This window comes from Giraffa tippelskirchi, chromosome X (genome assembly GCF_054371585.1).
Source record: "Giraffa tippelskirchi isolate mGirTip1 chromosome X, T2T-mGirTip1v1.2.pri, whole genome shotgun sequence".
NCBI lineage: Eukaryota > Metazoa > Chordata > Mammalia > Artiodactyla > Giraffidae > Giraffa > Giraffa tippelskirchi.
In genome coordinates this window covers 106,359,532-106,387,099 of record NC_137289.1, presented here as the reverse complement: position 1 = coordinate 106,387,099, position 27,568 = coordinate 106,359,532, and the positions used below count along the sequence as shown (strand labels likewise).

The window sequence follows — 27,568 nt, the reverse complement described above, 5'->3', positions numbered from 1 at the left end:
TCCTTCACCTTTCTTTGATTATAAAAATGTAGCCACTTAATTCTCGGGGCAGAGCCCCCTTGCCAGCCTGCTTGTATCCCTCACAAGTGTCCTATATTAATAAATCTACTTCTTGCCTATCACTTTGCCTTTCACTGAATTCCTTCAGCACTGAGACACAAATAACCTGAGCCTCTATAAGTCCAGACACCAGGCATATGATTCTAATTAAAAGGTCATAAGTTCAAATCCCAATCCGAGTTTTGGTTGGGTTCAAGTCCCAAACCGAAGTGCTTGGTTCCACTAGCTTATCATTTGCCAGAGTTTGGTAAGTTGCCCATCCCTAAAACAGTCACTGACAAGAGGAATGGATTTGCATGACTGGCTTAGAATGATCAAAATCCACTTCTTGCTACTCTAGAAACTGGAAAAGGGGGCAGTTTCCCCTGAAGCATATGGTTATGTACAAAGAGGCAAGTACCTGAACATGATGGCTTTTGTTTGAGGAGTAGACAGGAAAGAACAGATCCAGGATAGGAGTCCCCCACTGTGAATGCTAGTCCTGCAGCCTGTCAATCTCATTCTGTTCCAAACTGAACTCCTTGCTCATCTTTCAGGCGAAATCTGATCTTCTTCAAGCATTTCCTACTTCAGGGAATGATCTCTTTCGCTGCTCGGCTGCCCAAGTCAGAAAGCAGCAGGTCACCATGATGTTCCTCCCTTCCCCACTCCCTTCTTAATCTGCTAGAAAATTTTCTCACTTATACCTTCTAAATCACCTTGATTTTGTCTGTTCTTCATCCTGCAGCTGCTGCCTTTTTTGTCTCATTCCACATTACGTCTCATCAAAACTATTTTATTAGTCTCTTTTTAAACTATATAATTTTTCAAATTATAAAACCGTTACATATCTATCATATACATATTTGGGACATCCAAAAAAATAAAAAGCATCTGCAATAACACTGCTCAGGGATAATGATTGTAGACATTTTGGTGTATATCTTATTTACTTTTCTCTATTTATGAATCCATATATAGAGATAAAAAGTATTACTTAGCTTTATTGAGATCGAACTGTTTTATAGCATTTTCTATTAACAAGATAGTATGAAATTTCGCCAAGACAATAAATATTCTTCTAGGTAGTCATTTTAAGAGCCACATTATATTTTACCTTACTAAGATTTCATAATCTAGTTACACAATCCCTTATTCCTAGATTAGGTTTTCTCCAACTTTTTATATTGTAAATAATACTTACAATGAACATATTGGTAGGTAAATCTCTGCACACATTCTAAGGAAGTGAGGACTTCCTTAGAAGACATAAGTAAATTACCAGCAGGGAAATTGCTAGTTCCAAGCACATGTGCACTTTCCTCCATTTATTTTTATTATGAAATACTTCAAGCAATCCTAAAATCTGCTGGATATGATAATAAATACCTGTGTATCCAACATCCAGTTTGTCAGACCTTAACATTTTGTCATGTTTGCTTCAGATCTATTATCTTAACAAAATAAAATATTAAGACATATTGAAACACTCTATCTCACACACCCAGATCCAATTCTTTCCCTGGAGGAATCACTATTCTCAACTTGGTGTTTCTCAGTTGCTTGTGGGTTTTTAACAAACATATATATATATGTATGTATGTATGTATAGGTATAGGCAAATGTAAACAATATATGATACTATTCTACTTGCTTTTAAATTTCCTGTTGCACATTTTTTTCCTGCCTCTTGCTCTTTCTGTACAACATTATACTTTCGAGACTTATCTAGGTTTACACATGTAGCTGTAGTTCATTTGTTTTCATAGCTGTTTGTATGGTATTCATTATATGATTGTGCCCTCAAATTTTCATTTGCTTCTTGGTAGACATTTACATTGTCTCCATTTCTTCACTACTATAAACAACATTGCAATAAATATTCTTGTAAACATCTTCTAGCATTTATGAGCAAGAGTCTTTACCTGGGCTGGAATTGCTGAGGCATAGGCTATCTGCATCTTCAACTTTACTGGACTGGTCTTCAAACTGGTGGTACCACCTTTTCCTGCCACCAGTAGTGTCAGAGTTTTCTTTGCTCTACATCCTCCCCACCACGTGGTTTGGCCATTGTCTCTCCCTCATCTCCGACCCTGACAATGTAGGAGAGCGCTCATTTCTCTGAATTCTGTCACCATGAAGTATTACTAGTTTTTCAACTTTGCTAAATTTTTAGGCAAAAAAAGTATATCTGTTGATGATGTCTAAATACATTTTGATTAACTTTTTTCTAATTATAAAGATATCACAAATTATTTTAGAAAATTTGAAAATATGAACAAACACAAAAAGAAAAGAATTGCCTTTAATCCCACCACTCAAATATAGTACCAATTAATATCTGACATTTGTGAGATTCTTTCTCCATATATACCTAGGGCAGCTTTTGATACCTAATATTTCCACAAACAGTACTCATTAATAGCTATTTAATATACATGTGATATATATCTCTCTATATAAAAATACATATATATGATGAATATACATATGTATATATTTCACCTTTACAAAAAAAGTACAACTTTTTTATAAACTAGTTTTTTTTCACCTAACAAATAAGTCACAATCTTTTTCTCATAATAGCTGTATTCTGGACTGGAGAGTATTATTTGAAGAGTTCCACATTCGTATCCATCTGTCTCCCTTCACCATCCAGAAACTAAGAACTAGACTGAGCCCAGCAAAGAGTCCTATGAAGCTGGCTTGCTGCTGGGCTGTATACAGTGGTATAACATATTCCGCCCCACAGGGAAATGGAATTAATATACAACTCTTGGTACCAGGAAAGCCAACTCCCACCTCTGCCTTAGAGTCTTCTGTTTAAGACTACCTATCCTATCTGTCCATCGGATAACATAACATGCAACTCCTTTTAGCTACTAGCTCTCCCGTGCCCTCATCCCATATTCTTTTAGGTTTTCTTACCACCACCACCCTTCAGGGCTTCCCTGGTGGATCAGTCAGTAAAGAATCCAAGTGCAATGCAAGAGACCACCTGCAAAGTGGGAGACCAGGGTTTGATCCCTGGGTTGGAAGATCCCCTGGAGAGGGAAATGGCAACCCACTCCAGTATTCTTGCCTGGGAAATCCCATGGACAGAAGAGTCTGGTGGGTTACAGTCCATACAGTCACAGAGAGTCAGACACAACTTAACAATTAAATCACCACCACTCTTCAATATAAATATATTACCTACATCCTCAGCCTCTTGCCTTCACTGTCTACCCCACTCCCATACTCTCCAGACACTGACTCACAGAAAGTTTGATATTTCATTCTCTTATGTGGCCTGGGCCATGTGTACATCTGAGGAGGTAAATTCTATTTGGATTTGATCCAGCTTCCATGGCAGAAAAGAGTCTGTAATGGATGTACCGTTGCTCATCCAGACTATTGCAATAGCTCTCACTCCCTCAAGTGCTGCCTTTCTCCCCACTGTACCTTCTGATCCACAGATTCACTTACATAGCTGAAGTGAGTATCCTAAAATTAATTCTGTTATGCCATTTCTCTGCATAAAATACTCCAAAGTGCCACCAGGATGAAGCCCAAGTGATGAAGCACAAGGCCCTCTGTGATCTCTGTTGTCACTCCTATAGCCATTCCACCTATCACTTCTGCCTCGCTCTGTCTGTTCTAATAATCCTGAGTTGTTCTTTGCCTTCCTGACATCATTTCACACCCTTATGCCTTTGCTCATACTTCCTTTTCCCCCTTCTTGTCTGCCTGGAAAACTTCTACTCATCGTTCAAGTCCTATTCCAAAGATATTCCCAGAAACTCAAAGTACCACCTTTACTTATCCTTTATTAATTACAAAAAGGAAAAGCTACCTTTACAATGTAGAATGGATGGCATCATCGACTCAATGGACATGAGTTTGAGCAAGCTCCAGGGGATAGTGAAGGACAGGGAAGCCTGGTGGGCTGCAGTCCACGGGGTCGCAAGGAGTCAGACAAGACTTAGCAACTGAACAACAACAACAATGTAGAAGCCTAGCTAATGCCACCTTAACCAGGTGATCAAATTTATCATCATCATTAATGGGACAAACAGACATCATATTGCTCCCAATGAGATGTACTGAGAATGACACAATCTGGTACTATTCTTGTCAAAAACAGTTCCCTTGCATCTAATCCTGAAGGAATGATCAAACACTTCCAAATGGAAAGAAGTTCTGCAAAACTGGCCTGAACTCTTGAAAAACATCAGCGTCCAGGAAAAACCAAAGCAAAACAAAAGGCTCAGAAACAGTTCCAAATTAAATAGTGCTCAAGAAGCATGACAACTAAATGCAATGTGGTCCTTGTTTCCATTCTGAATCAAAGGGAAAACAAAACAGTTCCAAATAACATTATTGGGAGGACTGGTGAATTTTGAATATGGGTTATATTTTAGATAATAATGTTGGGTCAGTGTTAAATTTCCTGAATATAGTCATTGTATTCTGGTTGTGGAGGAGAGTGTCCTTGTTCTTAGGATGTGCTGAAAGGGCTGAAGTGTTGCTCTATCTGCAGCTAGCAATGGCTCAGCAAAAATAAAGCAAGCAAACAGATAAATATGTGTGTTTGGAAATGTGATGGCAGAGTGTTAACAATAGAGAAATTATAGGTGAAGGGTGAACAGGCGCTCATATTCTATTCTGCACCCTTTGCTGTGGGTTTGAAATTTTTCAAAACAAAAACGTGAACAGAATAAACAATAAATGAGAAAAGCAAACAAACGAACAAAAAAGCTTTGTTCCAGGTCATGTTTTCTGTGAAGACTTTCATGATATCCGCCCCCCTCACCAACCACCCCCTAGCCCCCAAGCAGATACACACATAAAACAATGAATCATCCTCTCTTTTGGACTCTTTCATGATTATGTATCTCTCGGACTAAACTATAAGTTCTTTGATATTTGAGCCCGGGTGTGCTATGTTGGATCTACACAATGCTAGTACTGTACCTGACACAGATTGGATGCTCAGCTGATTTTATTTTTTTTTAATTAATCAAGCTCACTCTTGAGGCCTGGAAAAGACTCAGGAAACAGGCAGGAGTGAGAACGTTTTCTCAAGCAAGAGGAATGGCATGAGCAAAGGTAAGAAAGCAGGAATGTGTATGTTGCAATTACCAAGAACATTTGATTTGTTTGGTCAGAACTGAAGATTTATAAAAGTGAAAATGCCTAGCACACAATAGATTCTTAAGAAAAATTTAGTGAGTAAATGAATGAATGAGATTAGAAAGGCAGGCTTAGATCAAAAAGGAAGGGGCCTCAACTACTGAATAGAGAAATCGGAATGTTAACTGATTCTTGACACTCAGGGTCTTTTCCCAGTGTCAGGTAGAGAGTATGTTCTTAAGCGAGTCCCTCGTACATTTTTTTCCCCCTAAATAATAAGAAAAAGTAGAGGTAAGTGGAAATTTGAAAGTGATCAGTTTCCAAACTCAAGAGGAGGAAACATCATCTCCTCATCCACCCAAGAAAAGATCTACAGTGGAGTTTGAAGACATCCAACATCCCTCAGATGAAAGGGCATCACAGAATATTGGCTGGAAAAATACATGAATCTAATATGAGCCACACTTGTCTTTAAGAATAGTGTATGGAATTCTTTTGGTTAATTTTACTACATTAAAAAAATATCTTTTGGCTACGCTGCATGTGGAATCTTATTTCCCTTACCAGTGATCGAACCTGAGCCTTCTGCATTGGAAAGGCAGGGTCTTGACCACTGGACTACCAGGGAAGTCCCCTAATTTTGTTGTTGTTGTTTAGTTGCTAAGTCGATTCTTTTGCAACTCCCATGGACTGTAGCCCACCAGGCTCCCCTGTCCATGGAATTCTCCAGGCAAGAATACTGGAGTGGGTTGCCATTTCCTTTTCCAGGGGATCTTCCTAACCCAGAGATCGAACCCAGGTCTCCTGTAGGAAGATTCTTTACTACTGAGCCACCAGGGAAGTCCCCCTCCCCCAATAATTTTATAACATTTTTAAAGTTTAAGGAGCAAACTTTGCACATAACCCAAAATGATAAGGAATGATGGGGAAGTAATGGATCTCAGAGCTGCTCTATGAAAGAATTTGTTAGTTTTAGGTTATAGTTGTTTCAAATCTTCAAATCCTACAAAAGTCTTAGCTGAGAGGAAATGCAAATCTCAGGGAGTGTTTTAAAAATCTATTTTTGGTCCAGTTATGACATAGCATTGACTCCTTCCAGAATTTTTAACATTACTGGGAAGAGACCATCAGTAGTGGTCAAAATGATGTGCTGTTTACAAAGTAGGTGGGCGTTCTTTTGGGATAATGTAGACAAGATAATTTGAGCTTTTGTTTCAGGTAATAAAGCAGAATCAGGTGATAAATCATTCGGGCCGTATGCACAAATGGACAGCAACATAGCTAAATTAGTCACAACTGTTCACCACAGGCCAACTTCACCATAAAGGGCTATGTATCAGCAATGTTCCCTTATAATAAACAGTCCTGATGTGTATGAGAGCAGGAGCATAATTCTATGGCTACAATCAACAAAGAAGTATCAGGCCAGCTCACCAAAGCCAGTGGAAACCCCTACCTCACTGCAGTTTTATAGAGATGAACATATCACAGGAGCCAAATGCTGTGCTCCAATGTAAAATATGATACTATTACTTTGCAGAACAAAGGTAAGCCCTGTTCTTCAACACTAATAAAATAGACACTGTGTACAGAGTGGTCCAATAATTGAAACATAAAAGAGCTATCTGGTAACAGAACGTTAAAACATCAAGACATAAGAATTCCGGCTCTGAAAATAAGTAACTATAAAGAAAGATAAAAAGAGAGATCTGGGGTTTCTCTGAAGACCTGGCTCTGCGGCCAAGTCCTCCCTGTTGCAAGGGGCTATTGCCATGGGAACCAATGGGAAGGGCCGTGGGGAATTGTGACGCCCTCAAGGGATGGGCGGTGGGGTGGGGAAGGGGAATCAGGGGGCGGAGTGAAGAAGGAGGGTGACCAGTGGGTGACCAGCATACTGTCGCCCAGAGCCTCTCCAGAGACATCACGGAGCTGCTGCTCGTGAAATCGCTCCTGGGACACCACAGAGACCGCTGTGCCACCGCCTCGATGGCAACGCCTCTGTGTCCGTTTCCGATTCAGGCTGTCCGGCAGCCTGAGGTCCATGGCCTCTCCCAGATAACCAAGAGTCTCTACCTCAGCAATGCTGTGGCAGCCAAGGACAAAGTCATGCTGTCTACCAACCACATCACCACTGTCATCAATGTGTCATTGGAGGTGACCGACACGTTCTTCGAAGACATCCAGTACATACAAGTGCCGCTGGCGGATGCTCCCAACTCGCGCCTCTACGACTTTTTTGACTTTATTGCAGATCAGATCCACAGCGTGGAGATGAAGCAAGGCCGAACGCTGCTGCACTGCGTTGCCGGGGTGAGCCGCTCTGCCACCTTCTGCCTCGCCTACCTGATGAAGTACCACTCCATGTCGCTGCTGGACGCCCACACGTGGACCAAGTCCTGCCGCCCCACCATTCGGCCCAACAACGGCTTTTGGGAGCAGCTTATCCATTATGAATTCAAGCTGTTTAGCAAGAACACCGTTCACATGATCAGTTCCTCACTGGGGATGATTCCCGACGTCTATGAGAAAGAAATCTGTTTGATGAAGATGATGGGAGTCACTCCGGCCAGCCCCTAACTTCTGCTTCAGATCCTGCACCAACCTTGACTGAGGTGAACATTGAACTTTTGTTGATAAGAAACTAGAAACCCCTTTTTAGATGGGCAAGCAAAAAGAGGGGAAGGGGGAGGCTGGAATTCTTAACTTAGTGTGCTTATCTTTAAAGAATAAAATTCACTGAATGGAAAATGGTGACAATGCATCCTATCCTGTGAGTAGCCGGGCATGACTGCTGGGGCCCGGCCAGAGGGGAGGGTGGGAGAGCTGGTGTCCAGCTCAGATGAACCTGTAGCCAGAGGCTGACTAACCCAGGGGTGAGTGTCCCCTCCCCACCTCCACCCCCAACCCCACCTGGTTCTTCCCAACCCAAAGCCAGAGCCTTAGACATGGTACATGTCTCTGACTGTACATGCTTCTTATAGTAAGTGCCAACCTACTGGATAAGTGGCCTTCTTGGGGTTCTCCGGGAGTCCTGGGGGAGCCCCAGGGTACTCCTGCCCCCACCTGCAACTACAGTGACCCAACTCTGGCTTTCTAAATTCAATTTCCATATAAAATAATTTTCAAAAAAAAAACCATTCCACTGAGTCTTTAGTCGCTCAGTTGTGTCCGAATCTTTATGACTCCATGTACTGTAGCCAGGCAGGCTCCTCTGTCCATGGGATTCTCAAGGCAAGAATACTTGAGTGTGTAGTCATTTCCTTCTCCAGGGGATCTTCCCAACCCAGGGATTGAACCCGAGTCTCTTGCATTGCCAGGGAGATTCTTTACCACCGAGCCACCAGGGAAGCCCAAATTCCACTATATAAAGCTTATAAAAAATTTTTTTTCTAGTGATCTACTATATGGCAAAATCCCAAAGTGCCCTCAGCAACCCCCACCAGCCTTTGTGAGAAAGAAACATTAATCCCTTTCTCTAAGTGAAAGTGTTAGTAGCTCAGTCGTGTTCAACTCTTTGCGATCCCATGGCCTGCAGCCCACCAGGCTCCTCTGTCCATAGAATTCTTCAGGAAAGAATACTGGAGTGGATTGCCATTTCCTTCTCCAGGGGAATCTTCCCTACCCAGGGACTGAACCCGTGTCTCTTGCATCTCCTGCATTGGCAGGCAGATTCTTTATCGTCTGAGCCACCAGGGAAGCCCCCTTTCTCCAAGGCACTTGCCAAAACAGAGTCCGCCTGACACCAGGCCTCTGTTGCTCTCATGGGCTGTTGCGTAGTAGGTTGGAGCTGCTGGCCAGGACTCGACTGTGTCACCCACCCCTTGTGACTGGGGCCTCCCAGAGCCTCCATTTCCTCACTTGTCAAAGCAGTGACAGCCTGTCTCTCCCAGGGTTGTTGTGAGGATTAGATTCCTTAGCGTGAGACCTAGCAAGCAGATGGTTTCCTGCTTAGAGGAAAAGGCTGCTCTTGTTATTAACATTACTTGTTAGCCCTGCCAGTTGGAGGTCAGCACACCCATCCTCATAAGGGCCTTTCCCCCATCTGTGTATGGCCCCTTTTTGTCTACAGAGTACTGTTTCTAAAAGTTATCTTGCCTTTAAAACAAATGGGGTAAGTTTCTTTTGGACCCTATCTCACAGGAGGCCTAGACTCAGAGCCCTTTCAGCATTCCCATTGTATCACTGTGTTTAATCCGTGCGAAAGCAAGAAGCACCATTCCCGGGCCCCCTGTTCCTCGCCCAAAGGCCTTATTTAGAATCACTGACCATTAGAGCCAGAGCCCTGGGATCAACTAGGATCCGTGGGGACACTTGCCAAAGGGACAATTTAGTGGGCCCCAGAAGTAGGCACTGGAATCTAGGATTGTTTAAATCCCCTAGGTATCTGACTCTGGCTTGGGAGCAGCTATTCTAATCCTGAATTACTCTACATAAAAATATATATTAGTCAGAAAGCACAACTACTCTGGTTGATGCAGACCTGTGGGTTCATACCACAGTGGAGTCCAATGCCCTTTCTCTCCAAACCCACCCTCACTCCCACTTCCACAAAAGGAGTGCCCAGGGATGCAATTTGAGGGAGTAGAGGGGGGTTGCTATGAAAACCTCTGCTCTAGTTGGATCCTCTCCTTCTACAGATGGAAGGACTGGCTCCCAGAAGACCAGGATTAGTGTGGCAGCCTTTGTGGCAGAAACTCAGAAGAAAAATCTCTTTTTAAGTATTTTGAAAAGCAATTTGTTTGGGTTATTATATATACATGTGCATGTGTTTTCATTTTTTTAAAAATATATATGTATTTATTTATTAATTTGGCTGTGCCAAGTCTTAGTTGCAGCATAAGAACTCTTAGTTGTAGCATGTGGGATCTAGTTCCCTGACCAGGGATCAAACCTGGGCCCCCTGCACTGCGAGCTTGGAGTCATAGCCACTGGACCACCAGGGAAGGCCCATTTTCATTTTTTTTTTTTAATACCTAATTTAACACACCATGGCTTCCATGATGGCTCAGTTCAGTTCAGTTCAGTTCAGTCACTCAGTCGTGTCCGACTCTTTGCGACCCCATGAATCGCAGCACGCCAGGCCTCCCTGTCCGTCACTAACTCCCGGAGTTTACCGAAACTCATGTCCATCGAGTCGGTGATGCCATCCAGCCATCTCATCCTCTGTCATCCCCTTCTCCTCCTGCCCCCAATCCTTCCCAGCATCAGAGTCTTTTCCAATGAGTCAACTCTTCACATGAGGTAGCCAAAGTATTGGAGTTTCAGATTCAACATCAGTCCTTCCAATGAACACCCAGGACTGACCTCCTTTAGGATGGACTGGTTGGATCTCCTTGCAGTCCAAGGGACTCTCAAGAGTCTTCTCCAACACCACAGTTCAAAAGCATCAATTATTTGGCACTCAGCTTTCTTCACCAGCCAACTCTCACATCCATACATGACTACTGGAAAAACCATACCCTTGACTAGATGGACCTTTGTTGGCAAAGTAATGTCTCTGCTTTTTAATATGCTATCTAGGTTGGTCATAACTTTCCTTCCAAGGAGTAAGCGTCTTTTAATTTCTTGGCTGCAATCACCATCTGCAGTGATTTTGGAGCCCAAAACAATAAAGTCTGCCACTGTTTCCACTGTTTCCCCATCTATTTGCCATGAAGTGATGGGACCAGATGCCATGATCTTAGTTTTCTGAATGTTGAGCTTTAAGCCAACTTTTTCACTCTCCTCTCTCACTTTCATCAAGAGGCTCTTTAGTTCCTCTTCCCTTTCTGCCATAAGGGTGGTGTCATCTGCATATCTGAGGTTATTGATATTTCTCCCGGCAATCTTGATCCCAGCTTGTGCTTCTTCCAGCCCAGCGTTTCTCATGATGTACTCTGCATATAAGTTAAATAAGCAGGGTGACAATATACAGCCTTGATGTACTCCTTTTCCATGGTGGCTCAGATGGTAAAAAATCCACCTGCAATGCAGGAGACCTGGGTTTGATCCCTGGGTCAGGAAGATGCCTTGGAGAAGGAATGGAAACCCACCCCAATATTCTTGCCTGGAGCATTCCATGGACAGAGGAGCCTGCCAGTCTATAGTCCAGAGGGTTGCACAGAGTTGGACATGACTGAGCGACTAACACTTTCACTAACACACTATGAAATTAACTCTCTTTGAACATATAGTTCTATCAGTGTTAACAATGCATATATTTGTATAACCTCTGTCATAGTCAGGACACAGAGCAGTTCCATGGTTCTAGAAATTTTCCTCATGTCTTCCTTGTAGTCAAACTCTGGCTCCACTCAGCCTCTGACAAACACTGATTGGTTCTCCATCCTATTGACTTGCTTTTAAGAGAATTTCACATAAATGGAATCATACAGGATACAACCTCCATTGACACCACCCCTCCCTTCGTTGACTGGCTTCTCTCAGTCTTTGAGATTTACCCATGTGGTAGTCCATTGTATGGATGTATCACAGTTTGTTTTGCATTCACCTGTGAAGAATATTTAGGTTTGTATTACTTTCCTAAGGGCTGCTGTAACAAAATGCTGATAACTCGGTGGCTTAAAACCACAGAAATTTATTTTCTCACAGTTCCGGAAGCCAGAGTCCTAAATGAAAGTCTTTTCAGGGCCATGATACCTCTGAGACCTGCCGGGGGTCCAGGATAGGAGGTGGAGAGATTTCTTCCTTGTCTCTTCCTAGCTTCTGGTTGTTGCCAGTGATCCTTAACATTCCTTGACTTGTAGATGCATCACTCCAGTATCTGCTTCTGTGGTCACATGGCTATGTGTCTGTCTTCCCTCTGTGCATACCTGTGTCCAAATTTCCCTCTTCTTATAGCACACCAGTCATATTGGGGCTCATTCTACTCCAGTATGACTGCAACAATGTTATTTCCAAATAAGGTCACATTCTGGGGTTCTGGGGGGCCAGTTTAGGATTTCAACATATTTTGGGAGGAGGATACAATTCAGTCCATAGCAAGGCTGTCTCTAGTTTGTGGGGAGTACGCATAAAGTGCTCTAACACAGAGAGACACACACAGAGAAGAAAAGGATCATATCACTTGGAAAAAAAACTGTGACCGTGTAAAAGTAGACTATGAGTTAAAGTGAAAGAAAATAATAACTGTTTATTAGGAAGCTATTATATGCCATGCACAGTACTGGGCACTTTATGACAATATCTCAAGTCTTTTTAACAGCCCTTCATGGTAGTTATTATCTATATCCTACAAATGAGAAATCTGAAGTTCCAAGAGGTTAAAGACTTTGCCTAAAGCAGCACACAGCTCAGGAGTCAAGAGATGACAGGCAGATGGGGTTCTCTTTTCCTACATTTCTTTTGAGACTAAGGTAAGTAGATTGAGATGTTGCAAAACTGAGAGAGTCAATTCCTAGGCAGGCTGATAAGAAGTCCGGGGACCCCGAGGAGGAAAAAGGGGTCTGGGGCTCTCAACGAGGAGATAGGGGTCTGGAATTCTCAAGGAGGAGGAAAGGACAAATGTTTTTTTCTACATTCCTTAGTAAGGATTATATAACAATAATGTATCCTGCTTGAGGACATGTTTATCCTTCTTGAAAACCTTCTGACTAATCCTGTTATTTAAAATGTATATTATGGGAGTGGGTCTAGTAAGATCTTTACAACCTTGAGGCATTCTTTTGATTTATTGTAATAACCAATTAAAAAGTATGTAATTCCCTTGCTAACACTAGAGATTGGGGCACTCTCTGTCCCCCTTCTGATGTCTATGTCAGAAGCTTTGTCTGTTCCTTTTCTTACTTTAATAAAACTCTGCTACACGAAAGCTCTTGAGTGATCAAGCCTGGTTCCTGAACCCAAAGCTAAATCTTCTTCTTCAGAGATCACAAATCCTACATCATTCACCATAAGATATCAAAAGAACCATAAATATTTGTGTCTGCTTTTGTTCCTTCTGTTTTGTTACATTGTCTATCTCTTCCTGTGCCAGTATCACATTCCTTTAAATTGGTGCAGCTTCATAAAGGCTGTAACATTTGATAGAGCAATGACATTCCCCCCTCCACCTAAACCCCACAGTGACGGTTCTTCTTCAGAGGCTTTTTGCTGTTGTTATTGTTGGATTCTTTCTTTTTCTCTTCTGAAGGAATCATTTTAATAGTTATGGTAGTTTTAATTGGAATTACTGTTTTCTTGGGTATTGGTCAAGGTTGAATCAGGAGAACAGAAACCATAATAGTTATTTCATCAGAGAAAATCTAAAGAACTGTTTAGGGGTGAGATGGGAAAGTGGGAGGAAGGCTCAAGAGGGAAGGGAATATACATATACTTACAGCTGATTCAAATTGATGTACAGCAGAAACCAACACAACATTGTAAAACAATTTTCCTCCAATTAAAAAAAAGAACAGCTTAACCAGGTATTAGAGGACTGAAAGGCAAAAATAGAACACATTGTATGTGTTTCTACACATATAAACATTTAAATAAAAGATCATCTACCCAGAATGTGAAACTTGATCAGTAAAGTATTGATCTTATTTCTGGAATTTGTGTATCTTAATTTCAACTTCTCATGCTATTAGAAAATTGTAATTTAGTATACTAACACACAGGCTTCTGTGGTAGCTCGGATGGTAAAGAATCTGCCTGCAATACGGAAGACTAGGGTTTGATCCCTGGGTTGGGAAGATCCCCTGGAGAAGGGAATGGCAACCCACTCTTGTATTCTTGCCTGGAGAATCCCAAGGACAGAGGAGCCCAGTAGTCTATGGGGCTACAGTCTATGGGGTCACAAAGAGCTGGACACAACTGAACGACTGACACACACATACTAACACATCCTCATTCAACTCTTTACCATTCAATTTTTTAAAACAGTTTTTGCTTGCTACAGCATTTACCATCATATCTGTTTCATTACCAAAGAGACATCTATGACACCCTTGACTATCCGTTCTAACTATGCTGTTGAGGTAAAGAAATAAAGATACACAATAAGAGGGTTATGTTTACCTATGAGTCCTTGAGAGTCCATCTTCAGCTACCTCTGTGTCTCCTTCTGGTACACCTTCACTATTTCCCTGTTCACGAGATTGAGGCATTTGGAGAAGTGACCTCTTGATCACCTTTTGAGGAATGCCTAGTAAGGGGAGAGAAGGCAGTGGAAACATGAATTTTAGGGTAATCTTTTGGTGCTTGGGCCAGATTCCCTGCCAGGTCCTCTCCATTTGGAGAGATGTATCAAGGTCTCAGTCAGGTATCTGTGTTCAGAAAGTGTATTTAATAAGACTTTCTGAAATGAGGCTTAACAGTGTTAGAATTTGGACTCACAGTTGGCTTCTTTCTTCAATAGCCTCTATGATGAAGGAATAAAAAATGAGCATGGAACTTGACCAAATTAGAAGGCATATGTGATAAATTTGATTGAACCCTGGAGGCTCCAAGTTTAGGCATGTCTGTGCTGGGTGGGGACAGTGAGAGTTTGCATTCATATCCAGCTTTATTGCATGGTGGTCACAGAAGATGGCCTGTATAATTTTTGTTTTTAGAGCACTGAGATTTTCTTATTAGCTGTCTTATGAACAGTGAGTGTATTATTTATGGGTAGGATTCTAATACATGTTTTTATCATATAAAAATTTTAATGTTTAAATAGGTTCAGCATTCAAATGGTACCTAAGGGCATATAGAGTGAAAAGTCTCCTCATCTCTGTCCTCTAACCAACTAGTTCTGTTTCCCAAAGACACTTAATGTTATGAGTTTTTCTTGTACCCTTCTAAGGCTCCTCTGTCCATGGAATTCTCTGGGCAAGAACACTGGAGTGGGTAGCCATTCCCTTCTCCAGGGGACCTTCCCAACCCAGAGATCAAACCCAGGTCACCTGCATTACACGCAAATTCTTTACTGTCTGAGCCATGCTACTAGTATCAGTATTTTATTACATTGTTAGTCTTTTTTTCTTATTGATTTGTAAGAACTCAGAGAAATAAAGCATCTGTGATAAGAATTTCAAATATTATCTCCAATTTTTCACTTGTCTTTTGGCTTTGCTTAGACGGGCTTCCCTGTTGGCTCAGTCGGTAAAGAGTCTGCCTGCAATGTGAGAAAACCGTGTTCTATCCCTGGGTCTTGAAGATCCCCTGGAGGAGGGCATGGCAACCCACTCCAGTATTTTTGCCTGGAGAATTCTATGGACAGAGGAGCCTGGTACGCTACAGTCCTTGGGGTCACAAAGAGTCAGACACGACTGAGTGACTAACAAAATGGATTTGCCTAAGCATTCCCTGGTGGTCCAGTGGTTAGGACTCTGTGCTTTAACTGCTGAGGGTGCAGGTTCAATCCTTGGTCAGGGAACTAAGATCCCACAGGCCAAATGGGAATACAGAAGAATGCTTACAGCTCAGTAAGGACTCAAATTAAAGTAAAAGAACTCAATTAAAAAAGAATGGATTTGCCAGGCAGAGATAACTTTTTTTAAAAAAATATTTATTATTTATTTAATTAATTTGTTTGGTCACAATGACTCTTAGTTGCTGTATTCGGCATGCTAGATCTTTAGTTGTATGTGGAATCTAGTTTCCTGACCAGGGATTGAACCCAGGCCCCCTACATTGGGAGTGCACAGTCTTAGCCACTGGACCACCAGGGAAATCCCAGAGATAACTTTTTAATTCAAATTTATTTATTTATTTGTATGACTCGGGTTCTCCATCACTCCCTGAAAGGCTTTCCAAACTTCAAAATTACATTAAAAAGTCTATCATGGCTCTCCAAGTAACATGTAAATATTTATCTCTGTGGGATATTCTAGTACAAAGTGTGAGACACGGATCCAACATTACATTTTTTTCAGATTGCTACCACTATTCTTATCTATTTATAGAATTTATAATATAAGAAAGTATATGTTATATTCATATACAGTTTATCTATAATCCATAGTATATTATATACTTTCTTAATAGTATTCATATTCCTTATATTTACATTTATTTTTTGGTCTGCTTGATATATCCAATAACTAAGAGGTATGTTAGTCTTATACTGCTACTGTCTGTATGTCAATTTCTCCTGATATTTCTTGGATGGTTAATTTTACACATTAACTTGGCAGGCTATGGTGCACATCTATCTGGTTAAACACTAGTCTAGATATTGCTATAAGGTATTTGTGGATGGGATTAACATTAGCAGTCAGCTGACTTTGACTAAAGCAAATTATCTCCATTATGTGGGTGGGCCACATCCAATCAGTTGAAGGCCTTAAGAGCAAAGACTGAGGTTTTCCAAAGAAGCAGCAATTTTGTCACAAGACTGCAACACAGAAACTCTGCCTGAGTTTTCAGGCTGCTGGCCTGCCCTGTAGATCTTGGAGTCAAGCCTGCAGCATCAACTCTTATCTGAGTTTCTAGCCTGTTGGCTCTCCCCTACAGATATACAGACCTTGGACTTGCCAGTCCCCAAAATAACATGAGCCAACTCCTTCAAATAAATCTCTCTCTATTGTTTTGTTTGTCTGGAGAACCTTGACTAATACAGTTTCGAATATATATTTTGATAGTATGATAGTCTGGCATTGAACATCAAGACAATGAGAATTCTATTTGTACCCTTTTACCAATATAAAGCTCTCTGTGCCTCATTAACACTTTTTATCTTGATTCAGTAATATTGCCAACTCCTCTCCCTCTCATTTATTTTTGGTCTGTATTTGTCGACTATACCTTTGCCTATTTTTCACTTTGTAGCAAACTACATCATTTTAAAATTTTTATTTTAATTATTATTTGTTTACTTTTTGTTCACATTTTTTAAAATTCTTTATTGGAGTATAATTGTTTCATGACTATGTCATTTTTAAAATACTATCTCTTTTGTAACTAGATTATACTTAAATTTCTTCTACTCAACAAGTATTTTAATAGAGGGTTTACATTTTAAAATCCTGAAATCTTTCGTTTTATGCCATTTTGTTCTGTGACATTTATTAACATTTCTGTGCCATTTTCTTTATTTTCAGTTTTGTTTTTATCTTCTCCATTGTTTTAGAAAGCATTTTATTCTGTTAGTTGAAAGCAGTTACCTGGAGGAAGGGGAAACTTGTACTTTTTACTATACCTTTCTATTTGTTGAGTTGATATAGTATATATATTATGTGGAATGGATGTTTAAGTTTTTCAAAAGCTTTTCTAAACGTATTTTTATCTAATTGCTGGGTCCAGAGTGAAACAGCATGTTTTGAATCATGCTTTTGAGATACAGAATTTAGCACATTTGATCTTTACCTCCTTCTACAATCTAACTCATGAAAATGTTAATGCAGGTTTTAAGATTCACATAGTTTTTTCTTATTTAAAAAATTTAGAACACAATTTGAGAAAACATAGTGAGATTTATATGATGCAGTTATTTAGATGCACTTCTATTTTGGCTTGACAAGGCTTCCTTCCATGACTTCCCCATTCTTGAGCATTTTCTAAAAAAATTATTTATTTATTAATTTATTTTTGGCTGCACTGGGTCTTCATTGCTGCAAGGGCTTTTCTCTAGTTCTGGTGAGCAGGGGCTGCTCTCTAGTTGTGCCTCACAGACTTCTCATTGCAGTGGCTTCTTGTGGTGTGGAGCATGGGTTCCAGTGCTGATGGGCTTTAATAGTTGTGGCCCAAGGACTTAATTGCCCCCAAGGGATGTGGAATCTTCCCAGACCAGATTAAACTCATGTCTCCTGCATTGGGAGGCAGATTCTTTTTTTTTTTTGGATTATATCCATCTTTATTCCAATGCAGTAGTAAAATTACAATATTTAAGATTTTTTTCCCACAAAGGCAAAAGTGCCCAAAGCCTGCAAAAACCATAAGGCGACCCTGGTCCCGTAGTCCACTTCTCTGGGTGTGAACTCTATCAGGCCCTCATTCTTAAATCAATCTACAGAATTTTGACACCTCACCTAGATGCATCCTCCATGCCAGTGCATTTCCTTGGCTCTTCAGGTATATATTTTTTAAATTAATTAATTTTTTTATTGAAGGATAATTGCTTTACAGAATTTTGCTGTTTTCTGTCAAACCTCAACATGAATCAGCCATAGGTATACACATATTCCCTCCCTTTTGAAACTCCCTCCCATCTCCCTCCCCATCCCACCCCTCCAGGCTGACACAGAGCCCCTGTTTGAGTTTCCTGAGCCATACAGCAAATTCCCGTTGGCTATCTATTTTACATATGGTAACGTAAATTTCCATGTTACTCTTTCCATACATCTCACCCTCTCCTCCCCTCTCCCCATGTCCATAAGTCTATTCTCTATGTCTGTTTCTCCATTGCTGCCCTGTGAATAAATTCTTCAGTACCATTTTTCTAGATTCCATATATATGCGTTAGAATATGATATTTATCTTTCTCTTTCTGACTTATTTCACTCTGTATAATACATTCTAGGTTCATCCACCTCATTAGAACTGACTCAAATGTGTTCCTTTTTATGGTTGAGTAATATTCCATTGTGTATATGTACCACAATGTCTTTATCCATTCATCTGTCAATGGACATCTAGGTTGCTTTCATGTTCTGGCTATTGCAAATAGTGCTGCAATGAACAATGGGATACATGTGTCTTTTTAAATTTTGGTTTCCTCAGGGTATATGCCTAGGAGTGGGATTGCTGAGTCATATGGTGGTTTTGTTCCTGTTTTTTTGAGGAATCTCCATACCATCTTCCATAGTGGCTGTATCAATTTATATTCCCACCAACAGTGCAAGAGCATTCCCTTTTCTCCACATCCTCTCCAGCAATTATTGTTTGTAGACTTTTTGATGATGGCTGTTCTAACTGGTGTGAGGTGATATCTCATTGTAGTTTTGATTTGCATTTCTTTAATAATGAGCTATGTTGAGCATCTTTTCACATGTTCGTTAGCCATCTGTATGTCTTCTTTGGAGACATGTCTGTTTAGGTCTTTTCCCCACTTTTTGTTTGGGTTGTTTGTTTTTCTGGTATTGAGTTGTATGAGCTGCTTGTATATTTTGGAAATTAATCCTTTGTCAGTTGTTTCATTTGATATTGTTTTCTCCCATTCTGAGGGTTGTCTTTTCAACTTGCTTATAGTTTCCTTTGTTGTGCTAAAGCTTTTAAGTTTAATTAGGTCCCATTTGGTTAATTTTGCTTTATTTCCATTACTCTGGGAGGTGGGTCATAGAGGACCCTGCTGTGATTTATGACAGAGAGTGTTTTGCCTATGTTTTCCTCTAGGAGTTTTATGGTTTCTGGTCTTACATTTAGCTCTTTAATCCATTTTGAGTTGTCTTTGTGTATGGTGTAAGGAAGTGTTTTAACTTCATTCTTTTACAGGTAGCTGTTCAGTTTTCCCAGCACCATTTATTGAAGAGGCTGTCTTTGCCCCACTGTATATTTTTGCCTCCATTGTTAAAAATAAGGTACCTACAGGTGCATGGGTTTATTTCTGGGCTTTCTATCTTGTTCCATTGGTGTATGTTTCTGTTTTTGTGCCAGTACCATACTGTTTTGATGACTGTAGCTTTGCAGTATAATCTGAAGTCAGGAAGGTTGATTCCTCCAGCTCCATTCTTCTTTCTCAAGACTGCTTTGGCTATTCAGGGTCTTTCGTGTTTCCATATGAACTGTGAAATTTTTTTGTTCTAGTTCTGTGAAAAACGCCACTGGTAATTTGATAGGGATCGCATTGACTCTGTAGATTGCATTTGGTAGTATAGTCATTTTCACAATATTAATTTTTCCTACCCAGGAACATGGACTATCTCTCCATCTGCTTATGTCATCTTTGATTTCTTTCATTAGTGTCACATAATTTTCTGTGTACAGTTTTTTGTCTCTTTAGGTAAGTTTATTCCTAGATACTTAATTCTTTTTGTTGCAATGGTGAATGGGATTGATTCCTTAATTGCTCTTTCTGATTTTTCATTGTTAGTATATAGACACACAAGTGATTTCTGTGTAATGATTTTGTATCCTGCAACCTTGCTAAATTCACTGATTAGCTCTAGTAATTTTCTGATACTATCTAGAGTTTTCTATGTACAGTATCATGTCATCTGCAAACAGTGAGAGATTTACTTCTTCTTTTACAATCTGGATTCCTTTTATTTATTTTTCTTCTCTGATTGCTGTAGCTAGGACTTCCAGAACTATGTTGAATGATAGTGGTGAAAGTGGACACCCTTGTCTTATTCCTGATCTTAGGGGGAATGCTTTCAGTTTTTCACCATTGAGAATAATGTTTGCTGTAGGCTTATCATATATGGCCTTTAATATGTTAAGGTAGCTTCCTTCTATGCTGGCAGGCAGATTCTTAACTGCTGCACCACCAGGGAAGTCCGAGCTTTTTATTTTATTTTTTTAATTTCATCTCTTTGTTGGTTGAAAAATATTGTAAACCAGTTTTTTCAAGAAGGTGATCTATTTTATGATCCCTTAGATGGCAAAGAAGCAGCTTTCCAGGTGGTGCCATTCCTGTTAATGCAGGAGACATAGGTTCGATACCTGGGCTGGGAAGCTCCCCTGGAGGAGGGCATGGAAACTCACTCCAGTATTCTTGCCTGGAAAATTCCATGGACAGAGGAGCCTGGAAAGCTACAGTCCATGGGGATCACAAAGAGTCAGACATGACGGAGTGACTGAGTGCATGTACACACACACACAACTATCAGAGAGTGTTTTTCTGACACCTTTACACCTGAAAAGCAACTCAGATGAATACTACTCTAGATATGAGAAGTCAGACAGACTGACATTTGTTTCTATCTGGGCAATATGATCTCATTTTTTTGCTTGAACAATTATAGATATTTTAATATTGTAGCTTAAAACATTTGCCATGATGTGTCCAATTGTGAGTCCTCTTTTACTGACTTTGCTTGGGATATAGCAGGCTTTTTCAATCAACATACATTGTGCTTTAACAGAGAAAATTTCTGCTTTTATTTTTTATTATGTCTCTTCCATTTGCCTTTGTTTCTCTTTTAAGAACTCAAATTATCCATAAGTTGGTTCTCTATTTTCTCCATTCTTTCTCCACAGCTATCTTCGTTCTTTCACTGTTTTCATCTCTTTTTCCATTCCATTCTATATCTTAGCATCAGCTTTGTTCTTGACACCAATTTCTGTTTTCTGCTGGATGAATTTTCCTTGTTACTGTCTCCAGTGTGTACTTTAATTTTGTTCCTGCTTGTCTTAGAGTACTTGCTCATTTTCCTTACCCTATTCATTTTGGTTTTCATTTCATCTTGTTAGATTTTCATATCAGTCCCACCTCTTCATTCTTTTGTTTCTATTTTGCAGAAACTTTAAGGACGTTAACAGGTTTCTAAAGTTTTCTCATGGATCACCCTGGTGAGGAAGAATTCTCATTTTGTCGTTTTTTTCTAGATGCTGTGTACTTCCTCTAGCTCTGGGTTGATTATTCTCCTTATCTTCAAATAAGACAAGGCTTTCTGTGGGCTCAATATCCATCTACAAGTGATTGAGATGTTTACCTTGGAACCTACCATATGTCTGTGGAAGTGGTGGCAGAATCTCTATCTCAAGTCTGTAGCTAGAGGGCACACTGATGTCCACGCAGTCTGACTTTCCCTTTTTTTTTTTTTAATCTCTTCTTTACTAATGCGATACACAGCACAATACACTTCCCAGCACAGACTTCTCTTGGGAACATTTAAGATGCTGGCCTTTCCTTAAAGTTTTGAGTGGACAGGCTACATAACCTGCAGAAAAATTACATGCAAAATGAAAATGTTGGGCTCCTTATTCAAAAATTAAGAATTTCAAGGCAGTGTCCATAGAGCATTAAACAAGTACGAAGCCCTTCTTATCATCACAGGGCCCTGTGCAGCTGTATAGATTGCACACTCATGAAGCTGCCCATGGTTATGGGAACTGCACTTTCTTAAATGTTAAGTCTCCTCCCTTTTCCTCCCAATCTCCCTGCTGTTTTCCTGCCTGCTTGTTTTGTCGATCCGCCTAGATAAATGGGAAATAGAGGGGTCTAGAGGATATAGAGTGAGGTGGGGGTGAGGATCAGTTTTCTGATGAGCAGACTTGAAAGGTTGAGAAATTGACATCTCATGTTGATTTAGGCACCAACTCTAAGTCGGGAGGCAGATGGTGAGTCATCGGGGTATAGAGTGTGGGCCTTAAATAAGTGGTTTACTACCTTTTTCAGTCAGTGTGTTTGAGGAAATGAAGCCAAGGTAATTCATGAGTGGGATTTTCTTAATCCAGCCATTTAGGGCCATCTGCCTCATAATTAACATCAGTTTCACCCAGATCCAAGCCTTAGGTTACCTGTCAGTTTTAGTCTTTGATATTGTGAACTCTTGTCTCTTTTTCTAGATTCAAGGGAATGTTTTGGAGAAGTTCAGTTCAGTTCAGTTGCTCAGTTGTGTCCGACTCTTTGCGACCCCATGAATTGCAGCACACCAGGCCTCTCTGTCCACCACCAACTCCTGGAGTCTACCCAAACCCATGTCCATCGAGTCAGCGATGCCATCCAACCATCTCATCCTTCGTCGTCCCCTTCTCCTCCTGCCCCCTATCCCACCCAGCATCAGGGTCTTTTCCAATGAGTCAACTCCTCGCATGAGGTGGCCGAAGTATTGGAGTTTCAGCTTCAACATCAGTCCTTCCAATGAACTCCCAGGATTGATCTCCTTTAGGATGGATTGATTGGATCTCCTTGCAGTCCAAGGGACTCTCAAGAGTCTTCTCCAACACCACAGTTCAAAAGCATCAATTCTTCGGCGCTCAGCTTTCTTCACCATCCAACTCTCACATCCATACATGACCACTGGAAAAACCATAGCCTTGACTAGACGGACTTTTGTTGGAGAAGTTAGGCCACGATATATTTGGGGGAAAGGGCAATGTATCATTTTGAATTGAATGTCTGCATGGAACCATGTAGATAGGTCAGGGGTTAGCAAACGTTTTTATGTGGGACTAGGTAGTAAATATTGTAAATTTTGCAGGTCAAGGGGCAAAATTAAAGATATTATGTAGGTACTAATATAACGAGAGGAAACAAATTTTGACAAATATTTTATCGATGATGTTTAAAACGTAATAGTAATAACTGAGTGCAGTTTTTGGTAATACATGTCTACTAATTAGAAGAACAGGAGTCTTTGTTTTTGGAATACATTTTGCTTAATTAGGGTTCAAAATTAGTATTTCCTATCATCAGATTAGTTTGCAAATGTTTATCTGTTAATGCTGATCTGTAATGGGATTTTATGTATTTCATTTTTGAAAATGTCTTTCCATGTTTTGGAAAAAAAAATGCACTGTCAAACAATGACATCAATCCATGAGCATACGACTTTGAGTATATTCATTGCATTGAAGGCATTTAGAGAATTCTATTAGATTCTTCTCTTGATATTTGTATTTTAGTATGTTATTACGTTGCAGATTAATCACTTTTAACTGATGGTTAGGTAGAAACTCCTCAATTGCACAGTTAGATTAATTCTGAAATATAGAAATTTCCTTTGCATTTGCATTGAGGTCTAAAAAATGCTGCTTGGAACTGCAGTTTGAACTTGGAAAATATATCTACTGCAAATTTCTATAGGCACGGATAATACGTTTCTTATTTTAACTTTTGGTAGCATGGAAATGTATAAAGTACCTTGACATTACTTGGAATCCACACAACACTACTCATCATCAAAATGATTGTACTCAAGTGTAAGTTTCATGTATAAGTGTTGTTTTACCTTTAATTGGTGAAATTCATTAAGATATATTATCAAGTCTCCCACAAAAGCTAATTTCCAAAGCCATTCATAGCTTGATTATAGAGGCTGAAGGCTGTTCTTCTTATTCAATAATTCTCAGTTTTGCTCTTGAGCTGAAAAGAATCACAATCTAACAATAAGAACTGCTGTGTGGTAGAAGAAGTCAGGATATTCAGTTTCTACTTCTGATAATAATTCACAGAACTAAAAAGGGCTGAGGTGGCGGTGGGAACAGGTGAGGCAAGGTGAAGGCCCACTGATGAGGAACACTGGCTGAGATGCAGGCAGCAGCAGCCGCGGGGCCTGGCGAGGAGACCATGGACGCCTCAACCTCCTGGGGCCTGCTCGCCAGCGTCCCAGCTCCGCACCGCGAACCACAGGAGGCTCCGGGCCCGAACCAACTGCCCATCGAGATGCTCCGGAAGGTGCTGAGCTACCTGCCCCCAAACACGCTGCTCCGGCACTGCCGCCGGGTGTGCCGGCGCTGGCGAGAAGTGGTGGACGGCTGGGACCTGTGGCGGAGCATGCTGCCCTGGAAACATCCCGACCTGTGGCCCGTCATCCGCACCTGCTTGCCCCCTGCTGACGACCCCGGGCCCTGCATCCTGGGTCGCTTCTGCGAGCTCAGACCCATAGGACGCAAGCTCACCGCGAATCCCACGGGCGAAGACCTCTGGAACTGTATGATGCTGAGCGGTAGCGATGGCTGGGAGGAAGAGGAAGACTTGGGGGTCAGGCTGAAGACTTCTGGGGAGACGAGCTACAGTCCTGCCTACAGATGTTGGTATAAGGGAGAAATTTTGGACCTGGAGGAGGAGGGTCTGTGGCGGGAACTCCTGGATAGTGGAAAGATTTGGATTTCCGTCTGTCGCCGCTGGACAGAACAACAAGGCAGTGACCGGATGTATCAGCTAGTCGTCAAGCTTCTAGATGCCAACTATGCCAGCTTGCATTATTTCTTCCATAAACGTTTTCCCGTCCGGCCGCGGACAGGCAGTTTCTCCTTTCGGATCATGCATGCGTTCACGAACATCAAGAAGGGCGTCCGCTTTGTGTTGTTTGACCACAGTGTCGAGGGCTATGATTCGTGGCCTGAGCAGTGTGGAGTCTGTAGGCCTCAATCCAGTGTCATCGTACGGATCCGTCCCTAGGCTGTCCCTGTAAGACAACCTGACCGTGCCTTCCGGGAGCTGGGACCATCGGCCAGACCAGCTCAATAATCACAAGCTTGTAGCTTCTGGCATCCTGGGATCTCTCCGGGGTCGAATCAGGGGTCCTACTGGGCCCTGTCTTTAAACTCTACGAGAAACTACGAGAAGAACGTTCTTGCATCAGGGTTACCGACTGAACGCAGCCCCTGTTCTATGGAGTGGAGACACACGGGTGAAAACAAGGAAATGGTGAGGGCTCCTCACCACCCCTGCAATGCCAGGCCCCTCTGGTTCGGCCCCAGTGCCCTCTGCCCTTGTCTTCTGTTTCTGCTGCAGAGGCTTCATTGATCACCTCCAAGAAACCCTCTCCTCATGTCTGAGCCAGAAGCTCATCCCTCTGGCTGAGTAATTCCAGTCTCTAACCTTCTGTGATTTCAAGACTGTGACCAGGACTCAGAGCTGAAAGTTAAACTAGCTCAAAAAATTGTTTGGAGGCAGAGGGTTCTGCCCACCCTGTGAATAATGAATTTGGTCCCCAGAGCCCAACCCTATCCTGGATTCTATGGTGTATAGAATTATTTTGTTACTTTGAAATTCTTTTTGAATATGGAGATAATAAATCAGGAATGTATCTTCTAATCATGGTTAATAAATATAATATTTGCCTAAAGTAACTCAGCTTTTTTCAATAGAAAAAAAAAATAATTCACAGAACTGATGATGGTTAAAGCCATAAGAATGAATGAAGTTACCATTGCTACTACTGGTTCAATAACACATGATAAGTTCAAATAGTACCACAAAGTAACTTCTGATGAATAACACAATAAATAGCCACAGGGTTTAAACACCTTACATTTTCATAAGCTTTGTTGTTTGTTCAAAATAAGCACTTTTCTACTATACCCATATTTTTGCTACTATCACTTGTAACATATCTTAGCAGGTTCCTCTTCATGTTATATAGCATCAGTTTGTTTTCAGCTTCTTTGAAAATATTTTCCCTTGTAATTGTTCCACGCAGACTAGTCACAGAAGTTAATTTTTCAGTTATTTCAAACAAGGCCTTGCCTCTTCAAATGAACAACTGAGTAGTATCAGTATTACCTGTTAACTCACAAAGAGTGAAGGAAAACCACTCAGTAATTGCTTTGTTTTTAAATTGATGGTTGACACTGCTCTCAATGTCTTCAACTCTTTAAGCAACTGTTCTAGCTGAAAGTCTAATAGTCTTAATTTTTTTTCCTCTGGATACATTACTTTGGGTATTACAATCAAATACAGTTTAATTAAACAGCTTTCCTTATTTGGCTAAGAAATGAGCCACTCAGAAAATTACTTTGGTTGCAGCTTCATATTCATTTTTATATTTTTCTGAAGAAACTCTGCTATGATGAAATATTCCACTTTAAATTCTCTAATTGTTCTCACTGTTGCTTTCCTGTCAGTTGGGAATATTGTGATGAATGTAGTTTGGTAATATTGACATATATTATATTCTTTCAGTAAAACTATACTTATTGCATAGTAAATGGTTGGCTATCAAATTTGGTAACAAAATAGTTCACACAGCACCGTGCCTTATAAGCATATGAAGTCCTTTTTCTTTTTTTCTGGTTTTGACTTATAGGTATGTACTGGTAATAAAAAAAAGTCATGGTGTTACATGTGTGATACTTGAAACACTGCCAACTTGAAACACAGCATCTTTGTGATTTGCAAGGCACAAAGCAGCAGTGTGTAAGATAAGGTACATTCTCTACTGCAACAATTCAACTCTGTTGCTTTGTGAAAGTGGCCATAGATGATATATAAATGAATGAGCATGAGTGTGTACCAATAAAACTTTATTTATACACACCCAAATTTGAATTTCATGTAAGTTTAATGTGTGATGAAATGGCTGTACACATATAGGTGGTGTGCTGGATTTGATCTGTAGGTTATGGTTTTCTGATCCCTGGTCTAGCCAGATAGTCAATATTCTTTGACAGACTTCTACAGTGGAGCAATGGATAAGAAACTGCCTGCCAATGCAGGGGACACAAGTTTGATCCCTGATCCAGGAAGATTCCACATGCCTTGGAGCAACTAAGCCCATGAACTACAACTACTGAGCCTGTAAGCCGCAACTACTGGGGCCCAGGTGCCTAGAGTCTGTGCTCCACAACAAGAGAAGTCACTGCAATGAGAAGCCTGTGCACCACGTCAGAGAATAGCCCCCACTTGCTACAACTAGAGGAAGCCTGAGCACAGCAACAAAGACCCAGTGCAACGAAAAATAAACAAATAAAATGCTTTAAGAATATATTCTTTGAGCTTGGTGCCAGCTACCAAGCCCAGGTGAAAGGAAATCTGTTTAAAGCAGTATCACTGACACCAGTAGCAACCCTACTATTTCTGTGCCTAAAACACAATAACTGTTGGTGTGATTCTTTAGGCAAGCCTTACTAGGCTCTTCATGGTTCTGCTTAATTTTCCAACTTCCAGTTCCAATTCTTT

At 40.8% G+C, this 27,568-nt stretch overlaps 1 protein-coding gene and 1 pseudogene across 1 annotated transcript; both read left to right on the top strand.

Annotated features, from left to right (window-relative positions):
- Positions 1 to 7,057: 7,057 nt before the first annotated feature.
- DUSP21 (dual specificity phosphatase 21) lies at positions 7,058 to 25,737 on the top strand. Its single transcript, XM_081566401.1, has 2 exons — positions 7,058 to 7,766; positions 22,510 to 25,737. Exon 1 carries the CDS (start codon positions 7,141 to 7,143, stop codon positions 7,729 to 7,731), a length of 591 nt encoding a protein of 196 aa, XP_081422527.1. The 5' UTR covers positions 7,058 to 7,140; the 3' UTR covers positions 7,732 to 7,766; positions 22,510 to 25,737.
- LOC145535722 (F-box only protein 27 pseudogene) lies at positions 24,194 to 25,066 on the top strand (annotated as a pseudogene).
- Positions 25,738 to 27,568: the final 1,831 nt, after the last annotated feature.